Source organism: Danio rerio, chromosome 17 (genome assembly GCF_049306965.1).
Source record: "Danio rerio strain Tuebingen ecotype United States chromosome 17, GRCz12tu, whole genome shotgun sequence".
Lineage (NCBI taxonomy): Eukaryota > Metazoa > Chordata > Actinopteri > Cypriniformes > Danionidae > Danio > Danio rerio.
Window position 1 is genome coordinate 58,131,904 of NC_133192.1, and position 26,904 is coordinate 58,158,807.

General features: G+C 40.9%; 1 protein-coding gene across 9 annotated transcripts in view; it reads left to right on the top strand.

Moving 5' to 3' along the window:
• Window positions 1-25,767, top strand: part of ttll5 (tubulin tyrosine ligase-like family, member 5) — a 121,718-nt gene extending 95,951 nt beyond the window's left edge. The window contains exons 30-34 of one of the 9 annotated variants that reach the window (XR_012392882.1): window positions 6,189-6,376; window positions 15,436-15,518; window positions 22,028-22,189; window positions 22,270-24,476; window positions 24,529-25,767. Coding sequence is in view for 2 of the 9 variants with exons in the window: in XM_017351877.4 (XP_017207366.3) it covers window positions 6,189-6,376; window positions 15,436-15,518; window positions 22,028-22,080 (324 nt within the window). In the remaining 7 variants the exon portion in view is untranslated. Of the gene's footprint in view, window positions 1-6,188; window positions 6,377-15,435; window positions 15,519-22,027 lie in introns of all 9 variants that reach the window. The other 8 variants (XR_012392880.1, XR_012392881.1, XR_011007083.2 and 5 more) reach the window with 8 other exon arrangements.
• Window positions 25,768-26,904: the final 1,137 nt, after the last annotated feature.

Genomic DNA, 26,904 nt, shown 5'->3' on the forward strand with positions numbered 1-26,904 from the left:
CGTTTGTGTTTTATTTGGTGTGTTGTTTTCACCACGGTTTGTGTTTTTCTGTCATTTGGAAATGACTCTAGCCTATATTTTCACTGTCACAGTTATTAAATCAGTGTGTCAGTGGCACAGTACAGGCTACGTGTGTGTGTCAAACATTTTGGTGAACTACATGTGTTTGGGCTGGTTATATATCTGAAATAAAGAGAAAATGTTGACTTTAGCGATGACGAGGCTTCATTTAAACTGCAGAAGATGCCGTCTGACGAGGGGGAAACGCCTCACAGCAGCTGTTTTCCATCCTATTAGATCACATTTCTTTAAATGATCAGTCCAGGAGATGCTGCTGATGGACAACAGGATTAGTTCAAAGAGGATAAAAGCAGGTAAAATAGATTAAAACTAGCGTTTCAAAGCTGTCCGAATGTGACTGTTTACACGCATCAGCTGCCGACCGGAAGTTCTTCGCATTCTCCTTGCGCATACACGCAAAGCATCATGGGTAATTTTGCGTTCCAAGAAAAAGGTCTATAGCACATGTGTTTGGTCAATCGGTCTGTGTTGGACCACCAAGAAGGAATTAAGTTACCTTATTAGTTTTACAAATGTAAGTGGATTGAATATGAAACAGTTAAGTCGTTGCAAAAAACTCTCAAGACTCGTGTTGCTCAGCTCATTTTAATTAAGAGTGATTCCAGTGTTATGGATGCGATTTTAGCGCTGTGTATACACAGAGACAGTGTTTAAGGTTAACAGTGTACTGAAACATCTGTTTATATTCTCCAAAACTATAACCACAGAGTTCTGGGATCAGAAAAAGATCGATCTGTAAACATTTTTATATGTTAAATGAGGAAAATAAAGATGGGCGAGGCAGTGGCGCAGTAGGAAGTGCTGTCGCCTCACAGCAAGAAGATCGCTGGTTCGAGCCTCGGCTCAGTTGGCGTTTTTGTGTGGAGTTTGCATGTTCTCCCTGCTTTCGCGTGGGTTTCCTCCGGGTGCTCTGGTTTCCCCCACAGTCCAAAGACATGCGACACAGGTGAACTGGGTAAGCTAAATTGTCTGTAGTGTATGAGTGTGTGTGTATGTGTGGATCTTTCCCAGAGATGGGTTGCGGCTAGAAGGGCATTCGCTGTGTAAAAACTTGCTGGATAAGTTGGCGGTTCATTCCGCTGTGGCGAACCAGGATTAATAAAAGGACTAAGCCGACAAGAAAATGAATGAATGAAAATAAAGATGGGCGACTCAGTGGCGAAGTAAGTAGTGCTGTCGCCTTACAGCAAGAAGGTCGCTGGTTCGAGCCTCGGCTGGGTCAGTTGGCATTTCTGTGTGGAGTTTGCATGTTCTCCCTGCCTTCGCGTGGGTTTCCTCCGGGTGCTCCCTCACAGTCCAAACACATGTGGTACAGATGAATTGGGTAGGCTAAATTGTCCATAGTGTATGTGGTGTGTGAGTGAGTGTGTGTGGATGTTTCCTAGAGATGGGTTCTTGCTGGAAGGGCATTCGCTGCGTAAAAATGTGCCGGATAAGTTGGCGGTTCATTGCGCTGTGGCGACCCCGGATTAATAAAGGGACTAAGCTGAAAAGAAAATGAATAAATGAAAATATACATGCGTTAGGGACGGGACCATAAAGTCTGCAAGCTTACAGTGTACAACATAGAAATGTAGAAATCCTGTGAATTAAAATCAAAAGCAGAAGAGTCGGCTCACTGTAGAACAAACATGATTGATGAGATTTTATTTGACATTTTTGCATTCATGAGGAAAAAGCTCCGTTGTGGATGTGACAAATGTGAAATTGACACTTGTGTGACTTAAATAAAATCAAATATAATAGTTTAAAAACATTAACAGAGACTTTTTTGAGCATTTCAACAGTACTGGAAAACAGGGGCTCCCAAACTCAGCCCGCGATTCCCAAAATAACAATGCCAGTGACTCGCGAGCCCCATTTTTCAAGGTGATTATGCTGTAAATATATAAATGTTGCAGACACAACTATAGACATGTCTAAACATGAGCATATTGACAACACAAAATGCAAAAGTCCATAATGTTTCTACAGTCATTTATTAATTTAATCACATTTTAATATAAAAATTAAAGGCTGATGGCTGATGTTTATTTGTATTTTGTTGTTTCTTTAACACAACGATTAACTCTCTTCTGTGGGTTATGAATAAAATATGGTAATTCAAACAGTTTAATAGAGTTTATTTCAGTTTTAGAAATCACCAAGCGACCCGCACTTCGAGAACCACTGCAGTAAAATACAAGCCCACACGATAAAGCTTGCTATTTTGGTGAAAACTTTTTTTTTAATAGCAAGTTTGACATCTGCATGGACTTGCTTATAAGTAGTTTTAACAAACACCAAAAGTCTTTTTTTGAGAGCGTGCAAACTAAAGTTACAGCTCACCGACTGTGTCTATCTGGCTCTAACGTGAACTCTGGATTGCTTCTGCTTGATTTGCGTTTCTGATGGAATCGGCTGAAGAGAGAGCAGTATTGGGTGAAGTGTGTTATTGGGCTGTTGGGTTCAGACTCCACGGCTCCTGCACTCTTTTGGCTCTCATCCACCTGGCAGCTTTATAAAGGTGCTCTTTTTAGCCCCGCAACGCAAAACCACTAACCGGTGTGTCCCGATCACTCATTCATCAAACGCATTGCACTCACAACTCCCTCACAGACGGAAAAACAGCATTTACATCCGAATCAATGAACGGCAGCCATTAAATCACATGTCAGCGTGAAGAATACGTCAAAATTATTATTATTATTTAAAATATTTCCCAAATGATGTTGAACAGATTCAGGAATTTCTCACAGTGTTTCCTCTAATATTTGTTCTTCTGGAGAAAGTCTTATTTGTTTTATTTTGGCTAGAATAAAAGCAGTTTTAAATAGTTTTAAAGCCATTTTAAGGTCAATATTATTCACCCTTCAGCAATATTAGTGTTGAATTGTCTCCAGAACAAACCACTGTTATACAATGACTTGCCTAATTACCCTAACTTTACCCTAATTACCCTAGTGAAGCCTTTACATGCCACTTTAAGCTGAATACTAGTGTCTTGAAGAATATCTAGTCTAATATTATGTGCTGTCATCATGACAAAGAGAAAATAAATCAGTTATTAGAGATGAGTTATTAAAACTATTATGATTAGAAATGTGTTAAACAAATCTTCTCTGCATTAAACAGAAATAAAAAACAATATACAGGGGGGGCTAATAATTCAGGAGGGCTAGTAATTCTGACTTCAACTGTATGTTTGCCGAGTCCAGGCGCTCGCTCGGATGAAAACTTGTCTAAACAGGAATGAAATGTGAGGAATTCCTGGTGTTTTGGTATGTCCGATTATAAAGCATTTAACGGCTGTTATGATAAGCCGTGTCATTTCTTTCTTCCATCCGAGTGAATGAACTGGCTTTTGGAAGCTGACCTGGAATGACTCGCAGGGAAAAAAAAATATGCTGCTTGTAGTGAAGACTTAGATGAGGACTTTTCTTCTTTTGCTTTATCTCAAGCCTCTTCTGCTGGAAGTCCTGAAATAGGCAGGCAATTATAGCACACAAATGTAGGAATAATAAACAAGGGCGCGTTTTAGACTGTATGCTACACATTGCAAGAAAATCGAGTTTATTGTGTAGAGCTTCTCTTGTTTCTTGTCCAAATATCTAAAGGTTCTTACAAAACCAAATCAGAAAAAGTTGGGAGAGTGTGGAAAACGCAAATCAAGAAAGAAAGTAATAGGGATGTAACGCTATCAGAATTTCACGGTACGATAATACCTCGGTATGCATGGCACGGTACGATATTTATTGAATCATTTACAGGAAAAACAAAACTCGAAAAAAGTGGCAAAAGTGTTTATTTACCTTAGCACTGAACATATCAATGACATACAAATTAGCCATCTATCTGTACGTTTCCAAACAGGAACTTCAATTTTAATAACAAAAAACTATTAAACCATGTAAAAAAAAAAAGTTTCAATTTAGTTTTGTTGAAAACTCATCACATTCAACATTTAATCACTCACTCACTCAGATAGAGATGGGTTTTTTAAGGAGAATGATCATATAACTATATTCTGGTGAAAGCTGGGGTCTCTGGGCATGTCCCCTGCTACAGAAAATAAACCCCTCTCATTTGGGACTGAGGTTTCTGGGACAGAGAGATATGATTTAGCCAAGGTTGACAGCAGTGGGTAACGTTGTGCATTGTCTTTCCACCACTTGAGAGGACAAGCCATGAGTGAGATAGAGGTCTCTTTGCGGTACAAGTCAATGTCTGCATCAATCTAACAAGTGTGCTGTGTTCTGCAGTCGTTTTAGTCGTATTCCCCGACTTATATTTCACCACAGTCTGGCAGTGCCTGCATACTGTTTTTGTCTTTGTCTGTCACCTTTTCTCCTTTTTCGTATCTTTTTAGAAAGAAACCGAAATGCTTCCACACATCCGATTTAAAACCCGCTTTAGGTTTGATCATTTCCAGCTCTTTTTCTTCCCCGCTACTAGCAACACACTCCATTACCGCATTACTGGATCTGAAGTGCCAACAGACCGCAAAGGATGATAGCCACACCTGGGCTGATGGGAATTGTAGTTCTTCCCGTTCGCTTCATTCACCTGAGCAAACTTTTCTTAGAAATATAGTTTTATTGAGTCGTGCGCCTATGGTAATATTGAAAAAAATTACTCTTGCGGTATGACGGTATTTACAATATTGTTACATCCCTAGAAAGTAATGATCTCTGATGTCTTCACTTTGACTATTTTTATTGCAGAAAAAACAACAAACATTATTTGTTGTGTTCCTCGTGATTTTTATAATAAAAAAAAAAAAGGTAGGAACAGCATTCACCACTTTGTAATGTTGGCAATGTGGTCAATCAAGTGGTGTTTTCTGGACAAGTAAAAAGTATTGTTTTGTTTTCAGAAATAATGAGTTCAAATTAAGTCGGTTTTTACATAAAACAAGCAAAATAACATTTTTTTAGGTTTGACAAGATGCAGGACAATAACTTTTAATAAGAAAAGCATTTTTGCAATGTATCTTGGAGAATAATGAAATGGGCATTACACTTCAATCTCTCACCACAATCTCTCTTAGTGGTTTTGCAACCCAGGCTCATTGTGGAAATGTAGTCCCGCGGACATTTCTGGAGACCGCGGAATACGTCCCGGGAGGTTCCGCGCTGTTCTCGCGTGAACCCACCAGAGGCCGCTGTCTGACTGACCGGATGATTGACTGCACGACCGGCCAATCGGCTGACCCGCCCTCCTCCTTCCCTAAACCCAACCAATTTTACCGATTGACCCGCCCGCCCGCCCGCTCGCTTCCCTAAACCCGAACAACGGTTTAAAAAAGCCGTCCAAAGTTCAGATTTTTTTCCCCGCGTTTTCGGATTTCACCGCGTTCTCACCCTGTCACAAAACTCGTTCACTTAATTTTTTGGATTCTGTTTTTGTCTTACCTGATTGCTGGAACCGCTCTTCCCCGGACTCGAAACCGATCGCCGTGGTCAACTCCTCTCTGCAACCCGAGCCTGCCGACGTACACGGTGAGCTGAGTGGACAAACGGGTTGCAGCGGGAAAGCCCTCCACAAGGAAGTAAGCGGTCGGCCGGCTGGCAAGCGCGAAAGGGTAGCATTTTCTTAAAAAAAATAAATGCAGCCGTACGTACCTGCCGGGAGGTATTCCGCTGTCTCCAGAAACGTCCGCGGGACTACGTTTTCAGAATGAGCCTGGGTTGTGGTTTTGTCTTGTTTCTAGTCCAATGAAAACAGACAACTGCTGTGATTCCTGTATTTTAAAGCCTAAAAGTTACATTATATACATACAAACATGTGTATATATATTTATATACAAAATATGCAATAAGCAATTTTGCGATTGTCAATATTTCTTGCAATATAACCTTTCCCTAAAGCAAAGCTCTCTATATTAGCTTTTTATTTATTAATTATTTATTAGATTTTTTTCATCTAAAAAGTGTCGTTCTTGCATCTCTTTTCAATAGGAATATTGCGTATACTATATCACGATCACGTTAACTTTTTCGACATATTGTGCATCCCTAATTCTGCTCATGATCCTTCTGAATGATGACTTGATGACACGTTTGTGATTATTCTCAGTGTTGAATGAGTGTATTGATGAACTTGCCCTTGTCTTTCTGCATTGGCAGGCTGTTCTGGCATCCCACGCACACACACCAGCGGCTTCAGCTCGACCTGTGGCTCCCAGCAGTCCTGTGAAACAGCCCTTCATTCGCACCCTGAACCAGACGAGTGGGATCCTGACGCCCAAACCCCCCAGCAGCACCCCGAGAGACGGACGCGCACGCAAGACTCTCACACACTCCACAGTGCACAGGTCAGACTCACATTAGTGTCCTCATTAACCAGCAGCTGCTTTCTTTTTGTATTGTGACGCAGCGAGAAACGGAATATTGAATGAGAAAGCTCACTAATTCAAGTGCCAACTGGATCAGTTGGTGTTTCTGTGTGGAGTTTGCATGTTCTCTCGTGTTGGCGTGGGTTTCCTCCGGGTGCTCCGGTTTCCCCCACAGTCCAAACACATGCGCTATGGGGGAATTGGGCAAACAAAATTAGCCGAAGTGTTTGTGTGTGTGTGTGTGTGTGTGTGAATGAGTGTGTATGGGTGTTTCCCAGTACTGGGTTGCAGCTGGAAGGGCATCAGCTGCAACTCTGGAGTGTATCAATAGTGTCTGAGCAGTTTGAGCGCTCGCTGATATCCTGAATGCAGTTAATGCGCTGCTCATCCGCTCTATACACACACACACATTCACACACACACTACACATGCGCACACACACACTTGCTCTCTCTCACACACTACATATGCACACACACACTGCATACTTACTACTACACGTACACAAACACACACACACACACACACACTATCTACACATGCACAATGTACACTACACATTGGCATCATGCACACACATACTACCTACTACACACACACTACACATGCATGCACACACACACACACACACACACACACACATACAAACACACATTCACACACACACACTCTCTCTTTCACACACTACATATGTACACACACTACATACGGGCACACACACACACATGCACACACACAAACGCAAATACGCTCACTCACTAACTCACTCACTCACTCACACTATACACACACACACACACACACATTCACACACACACTACACATGCGCACACACACTTGCTCTTTCTCACACACTACATATGCACACACACTGCATACTTACTACTACACGTACACAAACACACACACACACACCATCTACACATGCACAATGTACATTACACATTGGCATCATGCACACACACACACACACACACACACACACCTCACACAAACACACAATCGCATACACACACACATACACACACCTCACACAAACACACAATCGCATACACACACACACACACACACACACCTCACACAAACACACAATATCACATACGTACACAAACACACACACACATACACACACCTCACACAAACACACAATCGCATACACACACACGCACACATACACACACAAAAACAAAATATCACATACACACACACACACACACACACACACACTCATACACACACCTCACACAAACACACAAAATCGCATACACACACACTCACTCACACTCTACACACACACATACACTACACATGCACACAGACACACTACACATAGTCTCTCTCTCACACATTAACATTCAACACACACACTCACGCAAACATTCAAAATTATATTACACACACATACACACACGCAAACACACTCGCGCAAACACACACACACACACACAAACACACACACTCACACTCTACACACCACACACAAACACACTACACATGCTCTCTCTCACAAACGCACACACACACATAGATATTTACACTACACACATACAACACACACACTCACACAAACACACACAATCACATTAACACACACACACACACAGACCCGCCGCAGGCCTCAGAGGTAAACAGTGTGCTGGTGTTTATGTGTGCAGCTGATGTTGTGTTGTGTTTGCAGCAGAGCAGTGGGAGGTGAACTGTAGCGCTCGCTCCGCCGGTTCCCACGCTGCACATTTGGCCCAATTACACAACATTAGCAGAGCGCTGCGCTAAGATACCAGCGGACGCTTCACTAGCAGCATGTGGCCACCATGGAGTACTCCACACACACACACATCAGCACATCAGCACATCAGCACACAACACACAATAGGAGCGTTTCCTCCCAGAGCATTTACACAGCATTCTGTAGAAGATTATCTTAATGTTTCCATTCATTAACATTATTAGCGTTAGCATATAGCCTGAAGAACCGAGACACTGTGCTCATAAAGGGATGGACATGGTCAGCAGCAATACTCAGGTAGGCTGTGGCGTTGATGCTCAACTGGTACTAATGGACTCAAAGAAAATCTCCCCCACACCATTACACCACCACCAGCAGCCTGAACCGCTGATACAAGGCAGGATGATCCATGCTTTCATGTTGCTGAGTCGAGCATCCGAATGTGTCAGCAGAAATGGAGACTCATCAGAGCAGCAACGTTTCTCCAATCTTCTATTGTCCAGTTTTATCATGTAACTAGCAGGAGTGTTAAATACTGTTAAGGCTAACGCTAAATACTTGCAGTTTCTGCCAACCCGACTCTACATCATAACTTTTCAATCCAGATGGACGGGGCAACCATTACTGCATCCAAAACGGTGAAAAGCCTTGGAGTAACGATTGATGACCAACTAAACTTCTCTGACCACATCTCTAGAACTGCTAGGGCTTCCAGCTAACTCTATCAAACCTCTTCAGCTGCTCCAGAACGCAGCAGCACGAGTGGTCTTTAATGAAGCTAAAAGAGCACATGTCACTCCGCTGCTCATCCGTTTGCACTGGCTGCCAGTTGCTGCTCGCATCAAATTCAGAGCTCTGATGTTTGCCTACAAAGCGACTTCTGGCTTTGCTCCTTCTTATCTGCTCTCACTTCTGCAGATGTATGCGTCCTCCAGAAACTTGCGTTCTGTGAATGAACGTCGCCTCGTGGTTCCATCCCAAAGAGGGAAGTAATCACTTTCCCGAACTCTCGCATTCAATCTGCCCAGTTGGTGGAATGAACTCCCTAACTGCATCAGAACGGCAGAGTCACTCGCTGTCTTCAAGAAACCACTAAAAACTCAACTATTTAGTCTCCACTTCACTTCCTAATCTGCAATTGCCTCTCTGGCTCCACCGCTAACTGTACTACAGAAAAAATAAATAAGTAAATTATTACTAATGTTTTGCTTCTTACACTTTACACACCTGAAACTCGCCTACAGCACTTCTTCATTGTTGCTCTTATAGTTGTGTAAGTTGCTCCCTTGTCCTCATTTGTAAGTCGTTTTGGATAACAGCGTCTGCTAAATGACTAAATGTAAATGTAATGTAAATATCATATTAACAATAGAAAGGTTATTATCGTTTCTTTAAAACCAATTTTGAATGCAAGAACAATCCCAAGTAAACACACTACAGCAAAGATTAATGGTGGCCTACACAGTACATTCAAAGCTCAAAACAAGAGCCAAACTTTGCCTTGTACTTTGGAAGCACGTCTGAAATGAGAAGCGAAATGAGCTAGATGAGTGTCCAGAGATGGAGACTCGCTCCTGTTTTCCTGCCAGCGTGTGGAAAGGCACACAGGGAGAGGCGGAGGTGATTTCTGAAGCTCTGAGATATGAAGTTAAAGGCTCTGGACTCGGCAGTGTTTGCTCATACCGTGTTTACCCTCTCCGTGTGGAATTCCAGAGCCCCTCGCTCCCGGCCGCGCTGCATTTTTGTGGTTGGCCTGTGTGACATGGGAAAGTGTGGGAAAAACGGAAGCCTGAAAGCAGAAACTCGGGATTGGAAACACTGAAGCGGCAGAAGAGAAACCGGCAGGTGAAGACTCTGGAGGAGTAACGTCATAACACTGAAATATTCCAAGCCGTTCTAGGAATCGGTTTTGGTTTTAGTCAGTTCTCTGGCTGCTTTTTTGTTCATACTTTATTTTAATGTAGAAGTCACGCTATAACAAAGCATTGACTAAGGTACCTTTGGGGTGTTGCATGTTCTCCCCGTGTTGGCGTGGGTTTCCTCCAGCTGCTCCGGTTTCCCCCACAGTCCAAACACATGCGCTGTAGGGGAATTAGCTAAACAAAATTAGCCGAAGTGTATGAGTGTGTGTGTGAATGAGTGTTTATGGGTGTATTCCAGTACTGGGTTGCAGCTGGAAGGGCATCCGCTGTGTAAGACATATGCTGAAATAGTTGGCGGTTCATTCCGCTGTGGCGACCCCTCATGAATAAGTCTACTAAGCTGAAGGAAAATGAATGAATGATTTGCAAGTAGCTAGCATAATGGTAACACAACTAGCATGTAGCCAGCATTATGTTTACACAATTAGAATATAGCTGCTAGCTAACGTCAGTGTTAAATACTCTTAAGACGAATCAACAAATATCAACAAAATATCAACAAAAGAAAATCTATTATTTTCTGATAATAAAGAATATTGTTCACCTAAAAATGATGGACCTTACTTCAATTTTTCACACACCCAAAGCATTATAAACATGTAACAGCAGGAGTCCGCATGACATATGTGCTCTTTAAGTCGTCTGAATCGTCTGCATGAATAAGCGTTCAAATGTCAGTGTGTTGCTCCACATAAATCTGTCTGGATCCTGAATTAGAGCGCATGGATCATATGGACTGTTATGATCTGCTTTGTGAAGCGTGGCAGGATAAATCGCCCCTTTCAGATTCAGACGTTCAGCCGCTGATTTATACCTGCGTTCATCACTGCGAAAACATTAATAAGCTGCTCTGACTGTACTGCGCTCTGACATGAGCCAATGGGAATCAAGATCAGCCCAGCTAATTATCATGTAAAAAACTGAAACATTAGGAAGAGAAAATGGCCACACTTTACATGTTTAATGCGATTCTTCTTCTGAAGGCATCTACATGCCATTATTGAGCCACAGTCACAGCGCCACCTGCTGACAGGAGGAAATTTGGCATTAATCTGTGATTTTTCTCAGGTTTTATACAAATATATCAGCTTAAATTAATATCGTTCACAGTTCTTTGTCATCCTGATGCCACCCGGCGGCGATGAGCCCAGTGCGAGGTCCCTTTCATTGCTGCTTAGGGTTTTAATTTATTTCGGATTGTGAAAGTGAGAGTGATTATAGCGCCTCCCGATGGTGAATGCGGTTATGCACATGGCAGGAATTATTGGTTAGTTTGGTCATTTATTTTGCTAATTTGGCAATCAACTGACTCATCTGAGGAACTGTTTGAATTTCCACTTAGTAAAAATATCCAACCCAAGCTCATTCTGGAAACGTAGCCCCGCGGATGTTTCTGGAGACCGCGATTTACGTGGCCGGAGGTACGTAAAGGCCGCGTTTGTTTTTTTTTCGAGCGAACGCTGCAGGGCGGTGTGGCGCCGCTCCGCCCCTCCTCTTCGGGCTCGCCGGCCGACGGCTCGCCTCCGAGTGGAGGGCTTTCCCGATACAATCAGTTCGACCGCCTGGCTCACAGCGTTGCGTCGGCGGAGCGGAGGCCCGGGAGGACGAGCCGGAGCCGGCCGCGGTGGACGACGACCGGCATCGAGTCCGGGGAGCGGCGGGTTCCGGAAATCAGGTAAGACGAAAAAAGGAATCCGGAAAATGAGGGCGAGAACGCGGCGGGATCCGAAAACGCTGTCGAGATCGAAGACGGGGGCTTTAGCTTTTTTTTTTTTTTTTTTTTTTTTCGATCCGGTGGCTATTCCCGCGAGAACGGCGCAAACGCCGCGCGCTCCCGAGAGGCTCCCGAAAAAGCGCGCACAGCGGCCTCTCGCGGATCCGCGAAAACAAAAAAACGCTCGAATACGTACCTCCCGGGACGTAAATCGCGGTCCGCAGAAACGTCCGCGGGGCTACGTTTCCACAATGAGCCCGGGTTGAAAATATCATTAGTGCTCCATTTGGGATGACACTACATACATACACTATGCTGTTAAGTGTGTAAGTGCATAAGCACATAGTGTATTCCCTAACTCCAGACCTCCAAACTATACTGAATTAAGTTGCTCTATCTTTTCCAACTGATCCGACTAACAGTTTTCCGAAAACTGGCCTGGAAATGTGGAAAAATTCCATTGACTTAACATTGGACCAAACTTTTTGACTTCATAACTTGTTGCCAGACTGTCATACAGACTTAAGGTTGGGCTCATTTAACTTAGACTGCCAATCTGCCAATCACTTTATGCATTGGGTTAGGCTTTACAGTCTCTATGTTCAGTCCTTTACTTCCACTGTATCTGTTCAGCTGAGGGAACGGAACCAACCCCGTGATGTCAGACACAACGATATTCCAAGATTAGGGTTAGGGTTAGGGTTAGGGTTAGGGCTAGCGCTGAAAACAATAGTAAAACATGCCGTTTTTTAAAAATGGTTACATTAATGGAGTTTAATATATTTTCATTAAAGTGGAAACCATTTTACAAAATAATATAAACTAAAATAATATAAAGCTTCACTTCCACTGTAAGGGCACCTATTATGCCAAAATCACTTTTATAAGGGGTTTAAATATTGTTGTATGAATATATCCAGCTTCTGATGATAAAAAATTATTAATGCTATTGTTTATAATCAGACTTGATAAGAGCAGTCTGCAGAAACACTTTGATTGACATTCTCCCTTTGTACGTGTCATTAGAGGGGGGAAGCTCCGCCCACTAGTCACCATCTCTCCCTCATTAGCATAAGACATTGTCTTGTTTTTGAATCTGCCACTATGCTGACACACAGCCATTCATAACCCCACCCTCTTCTGAAAAGAGCACAATCTGATTTGCATTTAAAGGGACAGTCACCAAAACACCACAATTAGCACCAAAGCCTAAAAGGGTCGGTTTCAGAGAGATGTTATAGTGTGCTATTTTGAGCTTTTAGAACTTCAGAGACATCAGAGATGCATTTTACATCTTGTAACTGAAAGAATAATAATAATTACAGCCAAACTAAAAGGAATAAGGCGTCCTCCAGAATAAAAAGACTCTGTTAAACAGCACTTGGGAAATATTTGAAAAGTGATATATTAGCTAAATGTTTTTGCTCCAGCACAATCTGAATTTACCGAGTGTCCCGGCTGCGATATAACAAGCTCCACACCTCCACTTGTGTGCTGCTGTTGGCGCGCGGCCCGTCCACATCTGACCGCACACACTAATAGCCTTAAACTCCAATCGCCAATAAAGCCCTGAAGTGTCATTTCCTGCGCAGAGAGAGAGTTTTACACGTAATTCACAGCCTTTCTATCTGAGCAACCAAATGAAAGGACAACTTTGTGGCCCCTACAAGGCAGCTCTGTGCGCCCTCATTAGTGCACTAATGCGGCTCTGGCGGACTCCCTTAAATACCAGCTCGCCTTTATTTATTGTTCCCCAAAAATGCTTAGCGGATTTAACGTGCAGAGTTACAGGCATGTCGGGCCCCGTTTAGCCTGGGATAATTGTGCCGGCTCTCCTTCTTTTGAGAGACGCGCATTATTCTTGTGTTAATTGTGAGGGAGCGCCGGTCATTAGGGCTCTTTTTACTGCAAGAAAGAGTGAGCTATGTGTGCTTCTACAGTTGGAGGCTGAATTATTCTGGCAAATGCAATTCTTTATTTTTGCGATATGCAATATGACAGAAACATTTAAATACCAGCCACTGCACTCCCAACAAAATGATAAAGGGCCCTATCATACACCCGGCGCAGTGTGGCGCAAGGCGCGGCGCAATACTTGTTTGGTAGTTTTAGCTTGGTGCAAGAGTCGTTTTGAGGCGCTGCGTTACCTTGTTTAAATAGCAAATGCATTAGCGCTCATTTGTGCGCTCATAGGCGTTCTGGTCTATAAAGGAAGGTGTTCTGAGGCGCACTGCTGGCGCGTCGCTATTTTGAGAATCTATAATAGATTTTTCATTAGACCAAAACAAACCCGGTCTAAACTCCAGCGCAGAGTTGCGCCTCGCTTACACACTGCTTAATACACACAAGAGAGCAATAAATATCTTTACATATGAAAACATTTAAATATTAAGGATATATATAGGATATAATAAGAATAGATATAGAATATAAATATAAAGCATTAAAATATTACAAAACATATTATTTTCTAGCCGACATAAATATGAAAAATCACTGCTTTTATGTCTTCTTCATCCCGGGAGGCTTTTTCAGTTCATTCATAACAATTTGCTTTTGTATAATGTTATTATTATTAGCAGTATTATTTATTATATCCATATTTATATTTGTTTTATTAAAAACAAGCTTAGATTTGCCCACCTGTCAGGTTTTAGAGAATATGGGGCACAGCATGTGTTTTAGGATATAACTCAGGTTTTTGAGCACATTTTGTTATTATTGTTCATTTATTCGTTTGCTGGAAATTAGAACTGAATTTAGAAATAGTTTTGAAACGAATATTTGCGCTTAACAAACAAAATTAATTATTTATAGACTAATTGATGTCTGTGCGTAAAGGTTTCCCTATCCAAGAGCGAAAGTGAAAGTAGATCCATTATCTCTCATTCTCACGCAGTAGATGCTCTGTTTAACTGTTTTCTGTTAAAAAACTGTGAACTGTTTGCTTGTGAAATGCTCAGTTTTTCCACTTAGATTTACTTTGTGTCCTGTAAATAGTGAATGCGCTCTTGGCGTGACGCAGCTGACTCTTAAAGGGAATGGGAGATGAGATTCTGATTGGTTTATTCTCAAAACACACCTATAACTGATTAAGAAAATAAACTCAACCCTTTTAGACCATGCGCCGAAGCGCAAGGCAGATTTTCCCGTCCTTAAATTAGCAAAAATGCGTTGTGACACACCCTGAAAGCGTTTGCGCCCTGCGTTTTGCGCTCTGCGCATGGACCCTCAAAATAAAGCCCAAAGGCTTTCAATCTAATTAACACATTTTAGTAGCCTGTTATTTATTTAATAGGCTACTGAGTGACTGATGTTCTGACTTTCATTTTCAAAGCGTCTGCTAGTTATTTTATTTTCAAGACCTGAGGTGAACTATCTGCTGCTGCCTTCAGTATGGCAGTAAATGGTGGAACTTTCGGGAACCTTTAACACTGAATCAAGCCCATAATCAGTACCTGAGGCGATCATTGTCATTCTAGGTTATGCTGTTGTTCTGTCGCTGAAGAAGCATTTCTACAAAACACCTTTCACACATCCCCATGGCAGATGGTTAGGAGAAAAACTCCCTTTAACATGGAAAAGAGAGCTGTTATCGCACGCCACGTGGTCTGTAGCTAGGACACGGTGTAAGGCATTGTGATGAGACTGTAATTATCATGTTATTTGTCCACAGGACAGCTTTATCTGAGACTCCAGCTGCTCACACGACCACCAGTGGACAACATGTGGTGTATGACACTGTGTGCGCAAAGACAGGTGAGGACACACACACATACAAACAGATAACCTGTTCACTAGCTATGTTTACATTCAGAGATGTGAATTAGATGCGCAAAACTGTAACATCGCATAAAACATTAGCGAATACAGCAGCGTTTCCATCCAATGAGAAACAAAACAGAACAGAATCCTCACTTGCACAGATATTGCTGAGAGAAGTGTAGTTGTTAGTAGAAGTGTGGTGTTTTTTCTTCTCTAATAAATGAGTTGCTCCTCAGAAGACGAAGACGAAGTGCAATGAACGCGGGGAATGTGGTGGCTTTTGGAGGTGTGACGCCCCATTCACACGGGGCATCAGCTTCAACGCTTCCTATTCACATTGAATGGGTGACGTCAGGCATTGCCGAACTGCATTGTGGATCCATCGGCGCTGCTTCAGAGGTGTTGTTTGCTGGAGACGTTGGGACTTTTCAAGTGCCGTTGGAAGCGTCAGCCAATCAGATCGCTGTATGCAAATACACCAGCTCAGACAGTGGCCTATTGCCGACTTATTTCATTGGCTGACGCTGCTATGACGATCGGGTCAGCCCCAATTTCAGACAAGCCTTCAGTCAAGCGTTGACGCTAAAGTACCGTGTGAATGGGGCGTGAGCCGCTCTTTGGGTGTTCAGACAGATGCTCAAGTCTGTTCTGGAGAGAATAATAATACTGAAAAACTGTGATGATTGACTGACAACAACATTTCACATCTGCAACAATGGAAAGCTGAAAACATGGAGAGCTGCAAAGACCCTAAACCACACATTTACACTCACCGGCCACTTTATTAGGTACACCTGTCCAACTGCTCGTTAACGCAAATTTCTCATCGCACAAATGCCTTGTTGATGAGGCCAGAGTTCAGAGGAGAATGGCCAGACTGGTTCCAGCTGAGAGAAAGGCAACAGTAACTCAAATAAGCACTCGTTACAACCGAGCTCTGCAGAAGAGCATCTCTGAACACACAACACGTCCAACCTTGAGGCGGATGGGCTACAGCAGCAGAAGAGCACACCGGGTGCCGCTCCTGTCAGCTAAGAACAGGAAACTGAGGCTACAATTCACACAGACTCACCAAAACTGGACAATAGAAGATTGGAGAAACGTTGCTGCTCTGATGAGTCTCCATTTCTGCTGACACATTCAGATGCTCGGCTCAGACAACATGAAAGCATGGATCATCCTGCCTTGTATCAGCGGTTCAGGCTGGTGGTGGTGGTGTAATGGTGTGGGGGAGATTTTCTTTGGGTCCATTAGTACCAATTGAGCATCAACGCCACAGCCTACCTGAGTATTGCTGCTGACCATGTCCATCCCTTTATGAGCACAGTGTCTCCATCTTCTGATGGCTACTTCCAGCAGGATAACGCAGCATGTCATAAAGCTCAATCATCTCAGACTGGTTTCTTGAACATGACGATGAGTTCACTGTACTCAAATGGCCTCCACAGTCACCAGAGCTCAATCCAATAGAGCAGCTTTGGGATGTGGTGAAACGGGAGATTGGCATCATGGATGTGCAGCCGACAAATCTGCAGGAACAATGTGACGCTATCATGTCAATATGGAGCAAAATCTCAGGAATATTTCCAATAGCTTGTTGAATCTACGCCACGAAGGATTAAAGCAATTCTGAAGACAAAAAGGGGGTCCAAGCCAGTACTAGTAAGGTGTACCTAATAAAGTGGCCAGTTATTGTACATCTGATCATCATCTGTTGATGCGTATACACAGAGTTTCTTTATGAAATGTCTTTCCATCATAGTTTATGCACATTTTTCCTCATCAGATAAAAAGTTTATCCCACTCAGTGATAAAATACACATCTCGGCATTTCCAGTAAGCATTTTTTCATGGAATATTCCAAAATGTGCACAAAAATAGGTGGATGGAAACTCAGCTCCAGCAGGTCCAGCATTGTGTTTTGTCAGATGAATGCTAGTGCTCATGCCAGCTCAGGCTTTGGTATTTTAATGAGGAGCCTTGGCAGTGGGATTGAGGCCGGTGTGTCCGAGCAGCTGGACATAGTGACCATTCCTGCATGAGCTTTAATACCAGACATTGCATGAGCATCTAGTGTTGCTGAGCAGATTTCTTTAACATATTCTAAAACTAAATATTTTTAAGAACTCATTTCTAATGCATAGATTCTTTCATCTTTGTCTTGATGACTAGATATTCCTCAAGACACTAGTGTTCAGCTTAAAGTGACATGTAAAGGCTTCACTAGGGTAATCAGGGTAAAGTTAGGGTAATTAGGCAAGTCATTGTATAACAGTGGTTTGTTCTGGAGACAATCCAACACTAATATTGCTGAAGGGGCGAATAATATTGACCTTAAAATGGGTTTAAAACATTTAACTACTGTATTCTAGCCGAAATAAAACAAATCAGACTTTCTCTAGAAAAAGGATACAGATTTTGCAGCAGGGTGAACTGACGTCAACACTCTCTAATACACCATATGTTACGCGTGCAGAGGTCAGAATTGGTGTGGAGGAGCTTTCTGCTGTCTTGTGTTGGGTTCCAGTGCTTGATTGGCTGTTTTTGACTCATTATAGCTTAAACACAGATTTGAAGTTGTAGAAGAAGTGTTGATTGGTCAAGAAGCCATTTCTAGAAACAAGTCTATTCTACTACCAAAGTTGCATTTATTTGATTAAATATGCAGTGAAAACTGTAAAATATATATTTATCCGTTCATTCATTTTCCTTAGGGACTAATACCTTAACTGGAAAACACCCAAACACACTCATTCACTAATACACTATGGCCACTTCAGTTCATCAGTTCCCCTATAGAGCATGTGTTTGGACTGTGGGGGAAGCCGGAGCACTCAGAGGAAACCCATACTAACATTGTTGATTTGATGATTAAGCAAATTTTCTGATGCTTATCAATGATGAAAACTGCTTCATATTTCAATTTTCATTTAGTTACAAGTCTCTTTGCTTAGTAGAAAGTGCAAAAGAACAGCATTTATTCAAAATCGATTTATTTTGAGTCTTTAACATCACTTTTCATCAATGTTATGCATGAGTGCTGCTTAAATTATAGCCCCTTTCACACATACAGACCTTTCCGGAAAATAACCGGCAATTTTCCGGAAAGCTTGTATGTGTGAACAGGTCCTTTTTGAAAATATCGGTAAATTCGTTCTGGCTATTTTCCGGAAAGAGAAGTTGTAACATTACCGGCAATTTGCCGGAATGCTGCGCTGTGTGAACGCAGAAGGAAGATTTCCGGAATAAGCTCGTGCACGTCTAGAACGTGCTGATGTGAGACGTCTGCTTTAGCCAATCAGAACAGTCAGACGCATTCACGTGCGCGCGGTTTGTGAGAATAAAAACCTTTGAATAATTTTCCAGACACATTTAGCTGCTAGAAGTTAGTCAGATCCCGTTTATATGTTCTTCTTAATGCCAACTGTGCAAATAATCATCGATGAGATGCTTATGATAAGCCGTTGTTTGTTTACCTTCAAGCTTTGCGTGTGCCTGTGATACAGCCTATGAGCGCCTGCACACGCACATATTATGAACATCTCGACATGCGAATATGATCCAGTGAAAGTTGTTTACAATATTGATCATCAAAAGAGTTTGTAATTCAGTCAAATGTTTACAAATACAAGCGCAGCCGTTTAAAGCTCATTTGTGGTGAATGATGTCAGAATTTACCGGTATTTTGGAATGGATGTGTGAATGCTTTTTTCCGGAAAATTTCCGTAACGTCCTCGCCTGTGTGAACAGCACTTTTTTGAATATACCGGTAAAGTCGTTCCGGACATTTTCCGGATATTTACCGGTATCACTGTGTGAAAGGGGCTATTAATAACAATAAAATAACAGCAGGAACACTTTAGCTTAAGGGACAATTCTCACATTTAGCTAGTTATTTATTATTTCGGCTGTTTATATTATAAAGGGTCTGCAGGGTCTTATTGACCTTATTCTGCGATGCGGAAGTGCGCTCGTTTTTGCGATTGTTTAAGAACTTCTGATTCAGTTCCCAATGGGAGAAATGACTAGGAGTAATAAACGGCAGAAAACGGTCAAACTACTCGCTCGACAAACACCTGTGATCATAACTATACAGACAAAGCAGAATGATATAATAAGAAAACATCAGTGTTAGCAGCATCAAGCAGCATAACGAGCTGTTTTTAATATCTTAAAATGAATGGAAGTGAACGAGACCGGAAGTCTCGAGCCAAAAAGATTCAAATGGCTGCGCCCGCTCGTACACGAAGAACGTGAATTCTACATCCAGGGTTCAACGCTAAGGATTTTTTCTACTGGCCCGATTGGGCCAGCGGTTCAGATTTTTACTTGCCCGGCCAATATTTTCACTGGCCCCACCAAAAAAAAAAGTTAATAGCTATTTCTTAGCCACATGTTTTTAATATTGTGTCAAAAATGTGTTTGAATCTAGAATTTAATATTTTTAAAATGTTAAAAAATGTATGAGCATATCTTTGCATTGTACCCACGTAAATGTTTGCTTCCAAGACATTCTTTTAGCCTCATAAATTCATTTTGCTGTACTGGTTTTTACCAGGTTACAAAAAAACGACATGCTCACAACATCCAATCAGATAGAAGGAACCGGAAAGCAATATGGTGTATACAACATCACTGAGAAGGCAGCATTTAAAGGCTTAAAAGAACAAACCGTTTCTCGATTCTAAGACTGCATTCATATGCAATTGACAAATAGTTGCAGACAAATTGAACTTTTGTGACAAGGCACTACGAATCGGGCCAGTAACAATTCTGTCTACTGTCCAGAGTGCCTCGCACGCTGGCCCCGGGCCACCGGGCAGTCCTTATTGTTGAGCCCCGACATCCCTAATCCTCCCTATTACCTCAACCCAATTTCTGCACTATTAATAAGCAGCACATTATCAGTTTATTTAGCTAAAAGTCTTTATTAATGGTTTATTAATAATGAGAATTGTACCTTAAAGGGCACCTATAGTGAAAAATCTACTTTTCAAGCTGTTTGGACAGACATGTGTGTAAGTATAGTGTACATACCGTCATATTTGAGGTGATATAAACACACACAGTCCTTTTTTTAATCAATTTAACAACATAAAAACGGTGGACCAATTGGAGTGCTTTTTAGAGCGACCGCAACTTGACGTGTCTTCTTTAGTGTTGAATAGATGAATGGAACTCAAACAGGTTCTTGACCATTGAATGCTGACCGATTTAGTGTGAACTGACCCTTTAAGAGTCCCATCAGCACCTGCAGCTCTGCCTGAAGTTCACAGATGCAGTGGGAAAGGCATCTGAGCGAGGACAGAACGCGCTGCTGTTGTTTTAGTGAGTTTAGACGGATCCACACGGCCACATTCTCTAAAATCAGCCGTCAGCACGCATCAGCGTCGCCCTGTAAACAGCCCTCCATTGTTGTCTTGTTTTTCCTCTTGGTTGTTTCCGCTCGACCTCGTCTCACTTTACACTCAGATCTCAGCCAAACGCTGTCAGACGATATCAGCAAAGAGCATTAATAATGAAGGAAAAACATCGATCGTGAAGTTAGAGGAGATAGTTCACGCAAAAAATGACTTTTACTCACCATTTGCTCTCTCTTTCAAACTTTTAGGAGTTTCTTTCTTCGGTTAAACATGAAAGAAGAGATTTTAAAGAAGACCAAATGATTTTTGCTGTTTATTTAAATTATTTTAATTAAAATGAGCTGAAACAACACAATTCTTGAGTTTTTTTGGGGGGTAACTTAATTAGTTCATGTTGTCCCAGTATTTTACAGCGTATATTACCTGACAAAAGTCTTGTCGTGGATCCCAAGTTGTAAGAGAAACAAATAATAACTTCTAGTTGATCATTTAAAGTGTCAGAAGGTGGATTTCTCTGCTGAATCATCTGCATCAAGCATCACCAATACTGCAGAAGACCTGCTGGAATCAGCATGAGCCAAGATTCACATAGAAATCAGTCAAGTTTGGTGAAGGAGAAATCATGGTTTGGGGTCATTCAGTATGGGGGCGTGCGAGAGATCTGCGCTCCTTCTCATACTTCAGCCTCCACATCAAAGCTCCTGTAAGCAAAGAAGCTCAAGGATTGGCCAGCCCAGTCACCCGATATGAACATTATTGAGCATGTCTGGGGTAAGATGAAGGAGGAGGCGTTGAAGATGAATCCAGAGAATCTTGATGAACTCTGGGAGTCACATCGCACCGCTATCCATGTGACATTGCTCATACATATACATATATATATATATATAAATATATATATATATATATATATATATATATATATATATATATATATATATATATATATATATATATATATATCTTGTGTTGATATGTATGTATGTACAGTATATTGTGCATCCCGAGCTCCTAAATGTTGATTGTGATGTGAACTGTTACTTTAATAGCAGTAAACGTGATCTTCAGTGTCGTGTTACAGTAAACTGATAGACGTGTGTGTGTGTGTGTGTGTGTGTGTGTGTGTGTGTGTGTTGGCAGGTCTGTCGGTGTACAGTAAACTCTTCCACACTCAGGGCTCCAGGAACAGATGAATGACCATCAGCTGCTCTCCGGGATACTTTTACACACTCATGAAACCCCCCTGTCAGAAACTCACAGCCTCTTCAAACTTGACTACACTCCCTTATGTTTCAGCCTTATGTGTGTGTTCTTCTTTGTTTTTTTTTTGAGTGTGTATGTGTCTGGATCCGAAGGCTTTCTGTCCCACGTGTGATTTTCAGCCCATGCTAAAGAGTGCAGACTGATGTCTCTCAACACTGAGAACACCAACAGCCGAGTTTTAGCACGTTTACATGAGTTCAGACGCTCTCCACCTGCGCAAGTGCCTCAGTCAACCACAGATACAACAATCACCAGGTAAAGCTGATGAGGGGTGAGGAAAATACAAGAAGAAAAAGGAGACACTTGGAGTATTTCTGCTTTGTTTATAACGTAATCGTCCGTACGTCAAGATCAGTTCAGTTTTTATGATGTTTCTTATTTTTAGGGGTATTAAATTGGTCTGAAAAAGGGATAGTTCACCCAGAAATGGTGATTCTGTCATCGTTTACTCGTAGGTATTTATGTATACCTACAGTGTTCTATTGAACACAAAAGAAGATATTTTGTAGAATGTTGGAAACTTGTAAGCGTTGACTTGCATTAGGAAAATCCAATAGTATGAAAGTTACAGGTTTCCAGCTGTCTTTAAATATCTTTTGTGTTCAACAGCAGAAAGGAACTCTGAAAGGTTTGAAATGAGTAAATAATGACTGAATTTGTTTTATTTTTGGGGTGAACCGACCCTTTCTAAAGCAAAACACTTGGTTGTTTTAAGCATTAAATCATTTGAAGGGACAGTTCACACAAATAAATTATAATTCTGTCATCATTTACTCAACCTATGCAGCATTGGGTTTTTTTTTCTTCTGTTGAACACAATAGAAGATATTTTGAAGAATGTTGGAAACCTGTAACCATTGACTTGCATTATAGAAAAAAAAAAACAATAGTATGAAAGTTACAGGTTTCCAAGTTTCTTCAAAATATCTTTTGTGTTCAGCTGAAGAAAGAAACTCTGAAAGGTTTAGAAAGAGTAAATGAGGAGAAATTATTTTTTTGGGGTGAACTGTGCCTTTAACTCTAAAGCAAAACAAACATTTTATGTATTTAGTCATTTGAAGGGACAGTTCACCCAAAATTTACAATTCTGTCATCATTTACTCAACCTATACTGCATTGAGATCTTTTTCTTCTGTTGAACACAAAAGAAGATATTTTGAAAAATGTTGGAAACCTGTAACCATTGACTTGCAACATAGAAAAAAAAAACAATAGTATGAATGTTACACTTTTCCAGCTCTCTTTAAAATATCTCCTTTTGTGTTCAACAGAAGAAAGAAACTCTGAAAGGTTTAGATTCAGTAAAGAAAGAATAAATGATGAGAAATTTCATTTTTTGGGTGAACTGTGCCTTTAATTCTAAAGCAAACAAATATTTTAGGCATTAAGTCATTTGAAGGGATAGTTCACCCAAAAATGACAATTCTGTCATCATTTACTCATCCTATGCAGCATTGAGTTTGTTTTTGTTCTGTTGAACACAGAAGAAGATATTTTGAAGAATGTTGGAAACCTGTAACCATTAACTTGCATTGTAGGATTAACCAATAGTATAAAAGTTACAGGTTTCCAGCTTTCTTTAAAATATCTTTTGTGTTCAACAGAAGAAAGCAACTCTGAAAGGTTTGAAACGAGTAAATAATGACTGAAAATGTTTAATTTTGGGGTGAACCGACCCTTTAATTCTAAAGCAAAACAAATTTTATTTAAGATATAAAGTCATTTGACGGGATAGTTCACCCAAAAAAGACAATTCTGTCATCATTTACTCATCCTATACTGCATTGAATTCTTTTTTCTTCTGTTGAACACAAAAGAAGATATTTTGAAGAATGTTGGAAACCTGTAACCATTGACTTGCATTGTAGGAACTACAAATGGTATGAAAGTTACAGTTTTCCAGCTTTTTTAAACATATACATATCTTATATAACATATATATACAGGTATGTAACATATATTTTGTGTTCAACAGAAGAAAGAAACTCTGAAAGGTTTGAAACGAGTAAATAATGACTGAAAGTACATTTTTGGGTGAACTGTGCCTTTAATTCTAAAGCAAAACTATTGGTTGTTTGTATTAAGTCATTTATTGTATTTAGTTCACCCAAAAATACGAATCTGCCATCCTTTACTCAACCTATACTGCAATGAGTTTCTTTTTTTCTTCTGTTGAACGCAATAGAAGATATTTTGAAGAATGTTGGAAACCTGTAACCATTGACTTGAATTGTAAGAAAAACGAATAGTATGTAAGGTGTTACAGGTTTCCAGCTCTCTTTAACATATATTCTTTTGCGTTCAGCTGAAGTAAAAATGCTGTAAGGTTTAGAACGAATCAAGGAAGAGTAAATGATGACAAACATATTCATTTTCAGGTGAACTGTCCCTTTAATTCTAAAGCAAATCTATTTATCAAGTATTAAGTCACTTAAAGGGATAGTTCACCCAAAAATGAACACTTAATTTACTGTTAATTTTCAAGTTACATTCCCTCAGGCCAGTGAAGATTTAGATGTTTTTTTATTCAGTACAACATTATTGCATTATTACATTCATCTCCTGAATTTAGAAAAGTCTCCTCCATCTTTAAAGATCTGTGTAGATCAACAGGACATGCTCATTTTTGGATGAACTATTCTTTAATGTTAAGAAAACGAGTATTAATATCATACTTTGTTTGCCACTAAATGATTCTGGATTTAGATCTGTAGATGTTTGTACTTTTATTATTTGTTCACTCTCTTTAGCATTCAGTTTTGAACCCATGGCCTGGTAACACTTGATGTATCCTGCTCCAAATGTCCTGATGTTGATGAGAACGAGCGTTCACTTTGACTTTTGTTTACAAATGGCCAAAATGAATTGACGACAGGACAAACGGCACATTTTTTTGAATGAGTTGATGTTAAAAAGCAACCATGTGAATTCATTTTATTATGCAGAATAACCTTATGCAACAGGAATATCAATGTTTGATTTAATGTGTACTAGTGTTGCCACTGGAGTTAAGTACTAATCGATACTGACATTTTAAAAAATGTCCATTTTCCAATAACATTTGTGAGCGTTCTCAAACAGCGCTGATTTGCCATTGTGTTCACCAGTGCTCAACAGAAATGACTGTGATTGGCCGTGAAGATCATCAGTTCACCGAACTCACTGCTGTTTACTGAGTGTACACAGATACAGGGAGTGTTTTAAAGTCACGTTGATCAGCTGGTTTGTCTATAAGCTGACATACAAGCGATTCCTTGATGAATGACGACTTTAAAACACTCCAGTGTCCCAGTATCTGTGGTTCCACTCAGTAAACAGTGGCGAGTTTGGTGAACTGATGACCTTCACAGACATTTCTGTTGAGCACGTTAATGTCAAATCAGCGCCGTTTAAGAACGAGCTCAAATGTTAGCAGGAAATGGACGCTTTTAAAATGTCAGAATCGAGACAACACCAGTGTGTACAGTGTATTATCTCCTGAATTTACTTGAATGTCCTCTTATGCATGATCAAATGTGAGCAATGAAACTCCATTGACCATTGAAGACCACCATTTTTGTAATGTTATTGTACTTTTTAACATGTTGTTGTCTCAGTAAACTGGACATGCCAACTAACTCATGATTTTCTTCCCAGGCATCATCATATTCAGCAATTCATGACAAACTTCAGACTCCAACAGCTGTTTAATTAAAAAAGGGGTGTTTTCAGGAGTAATAGCAGTAGAAACATTAGCAGATGGTGATCTAGAAGTTCATGTGAGTCAAGATATTCTAGATGAAAGCGGAGAGCTTCGAGGTTCTCCAGAGTTTAGTCTTAGGGTGCATGCATGACCACCGAAGCATTTTGTGCTGCAGCAAAGAGGTGCTTCAGTGGACACACGCCCGTAGTCTGAATCTGGGTCTAGAGGAGTTTAGTCTTAGTCTGCATCTGGGTCTTGAGGCGTCTAATCTTAATCTGGGTCTTGGTTAGTCTAGATGTGTTTTTTTGAAGGGGCAAGTCTTGGTTTGGATATGGGTCTACATAGTCTAGTTTTAATTAGAATCTGAGTCTTGTGGGGGGTTGTCTGGGTCTTAAAGTCTATGGTCAGTCTAGATCTGGTTCTTGAAGGGGCAAGTCTTGGTTTGGATATGGGTCTTCATGGTCTAGTCTTAGTTAGAATCTGAGTCTTGTGGGGTTTTGTCTGGGTCTTGAAGTCTATGGTCTGTCTAGATCTGGTTCTTGAAGGGGCAAGTCTTAGTTTGGATATGGGTCTACATAGTCTAGTTTTAATTAGAATCTGAGTCTTGTGGGGGGTTGTCTGGGTCTTAAAGTCTATGGTCAGTCTAGATCTGGTTTTTGAAGGGGCAAGTCTTGGTTTGGATATGGGTCTTTATGGTCTAGTCTTAGTTAGAATCTGAGTCTTGTGGGGTTTTGTCTGGGTCTTGAAGTCTATGGTCTGTCTAGATCTGGTTCTTGAAGGGGCAAGTCTTGGTTTGGATATGGGTCTACATAGTCTAGTTTTAATTAGAATCTGAGTCTTGTGGGGGGTTGTCTGGGTCTTAAAGTCTATGGTCAGTCTAGATCTGGTTTTTGAAGGGGCAAGTCTTGGTTTGGATATGGGTCTTCATGGTCTAGTCTTAGTTAGAATCTGAGTCTTGTGGGGTTTTGTCTGGGTCTTGAAGTCTATGGTCTGTCTAGATCTGGTTCTTGAAGGGGCAAGTCTTGGTTTGGATATGGGTCTACATAGTCTAGTTTTAATTAGAATCTGAGTC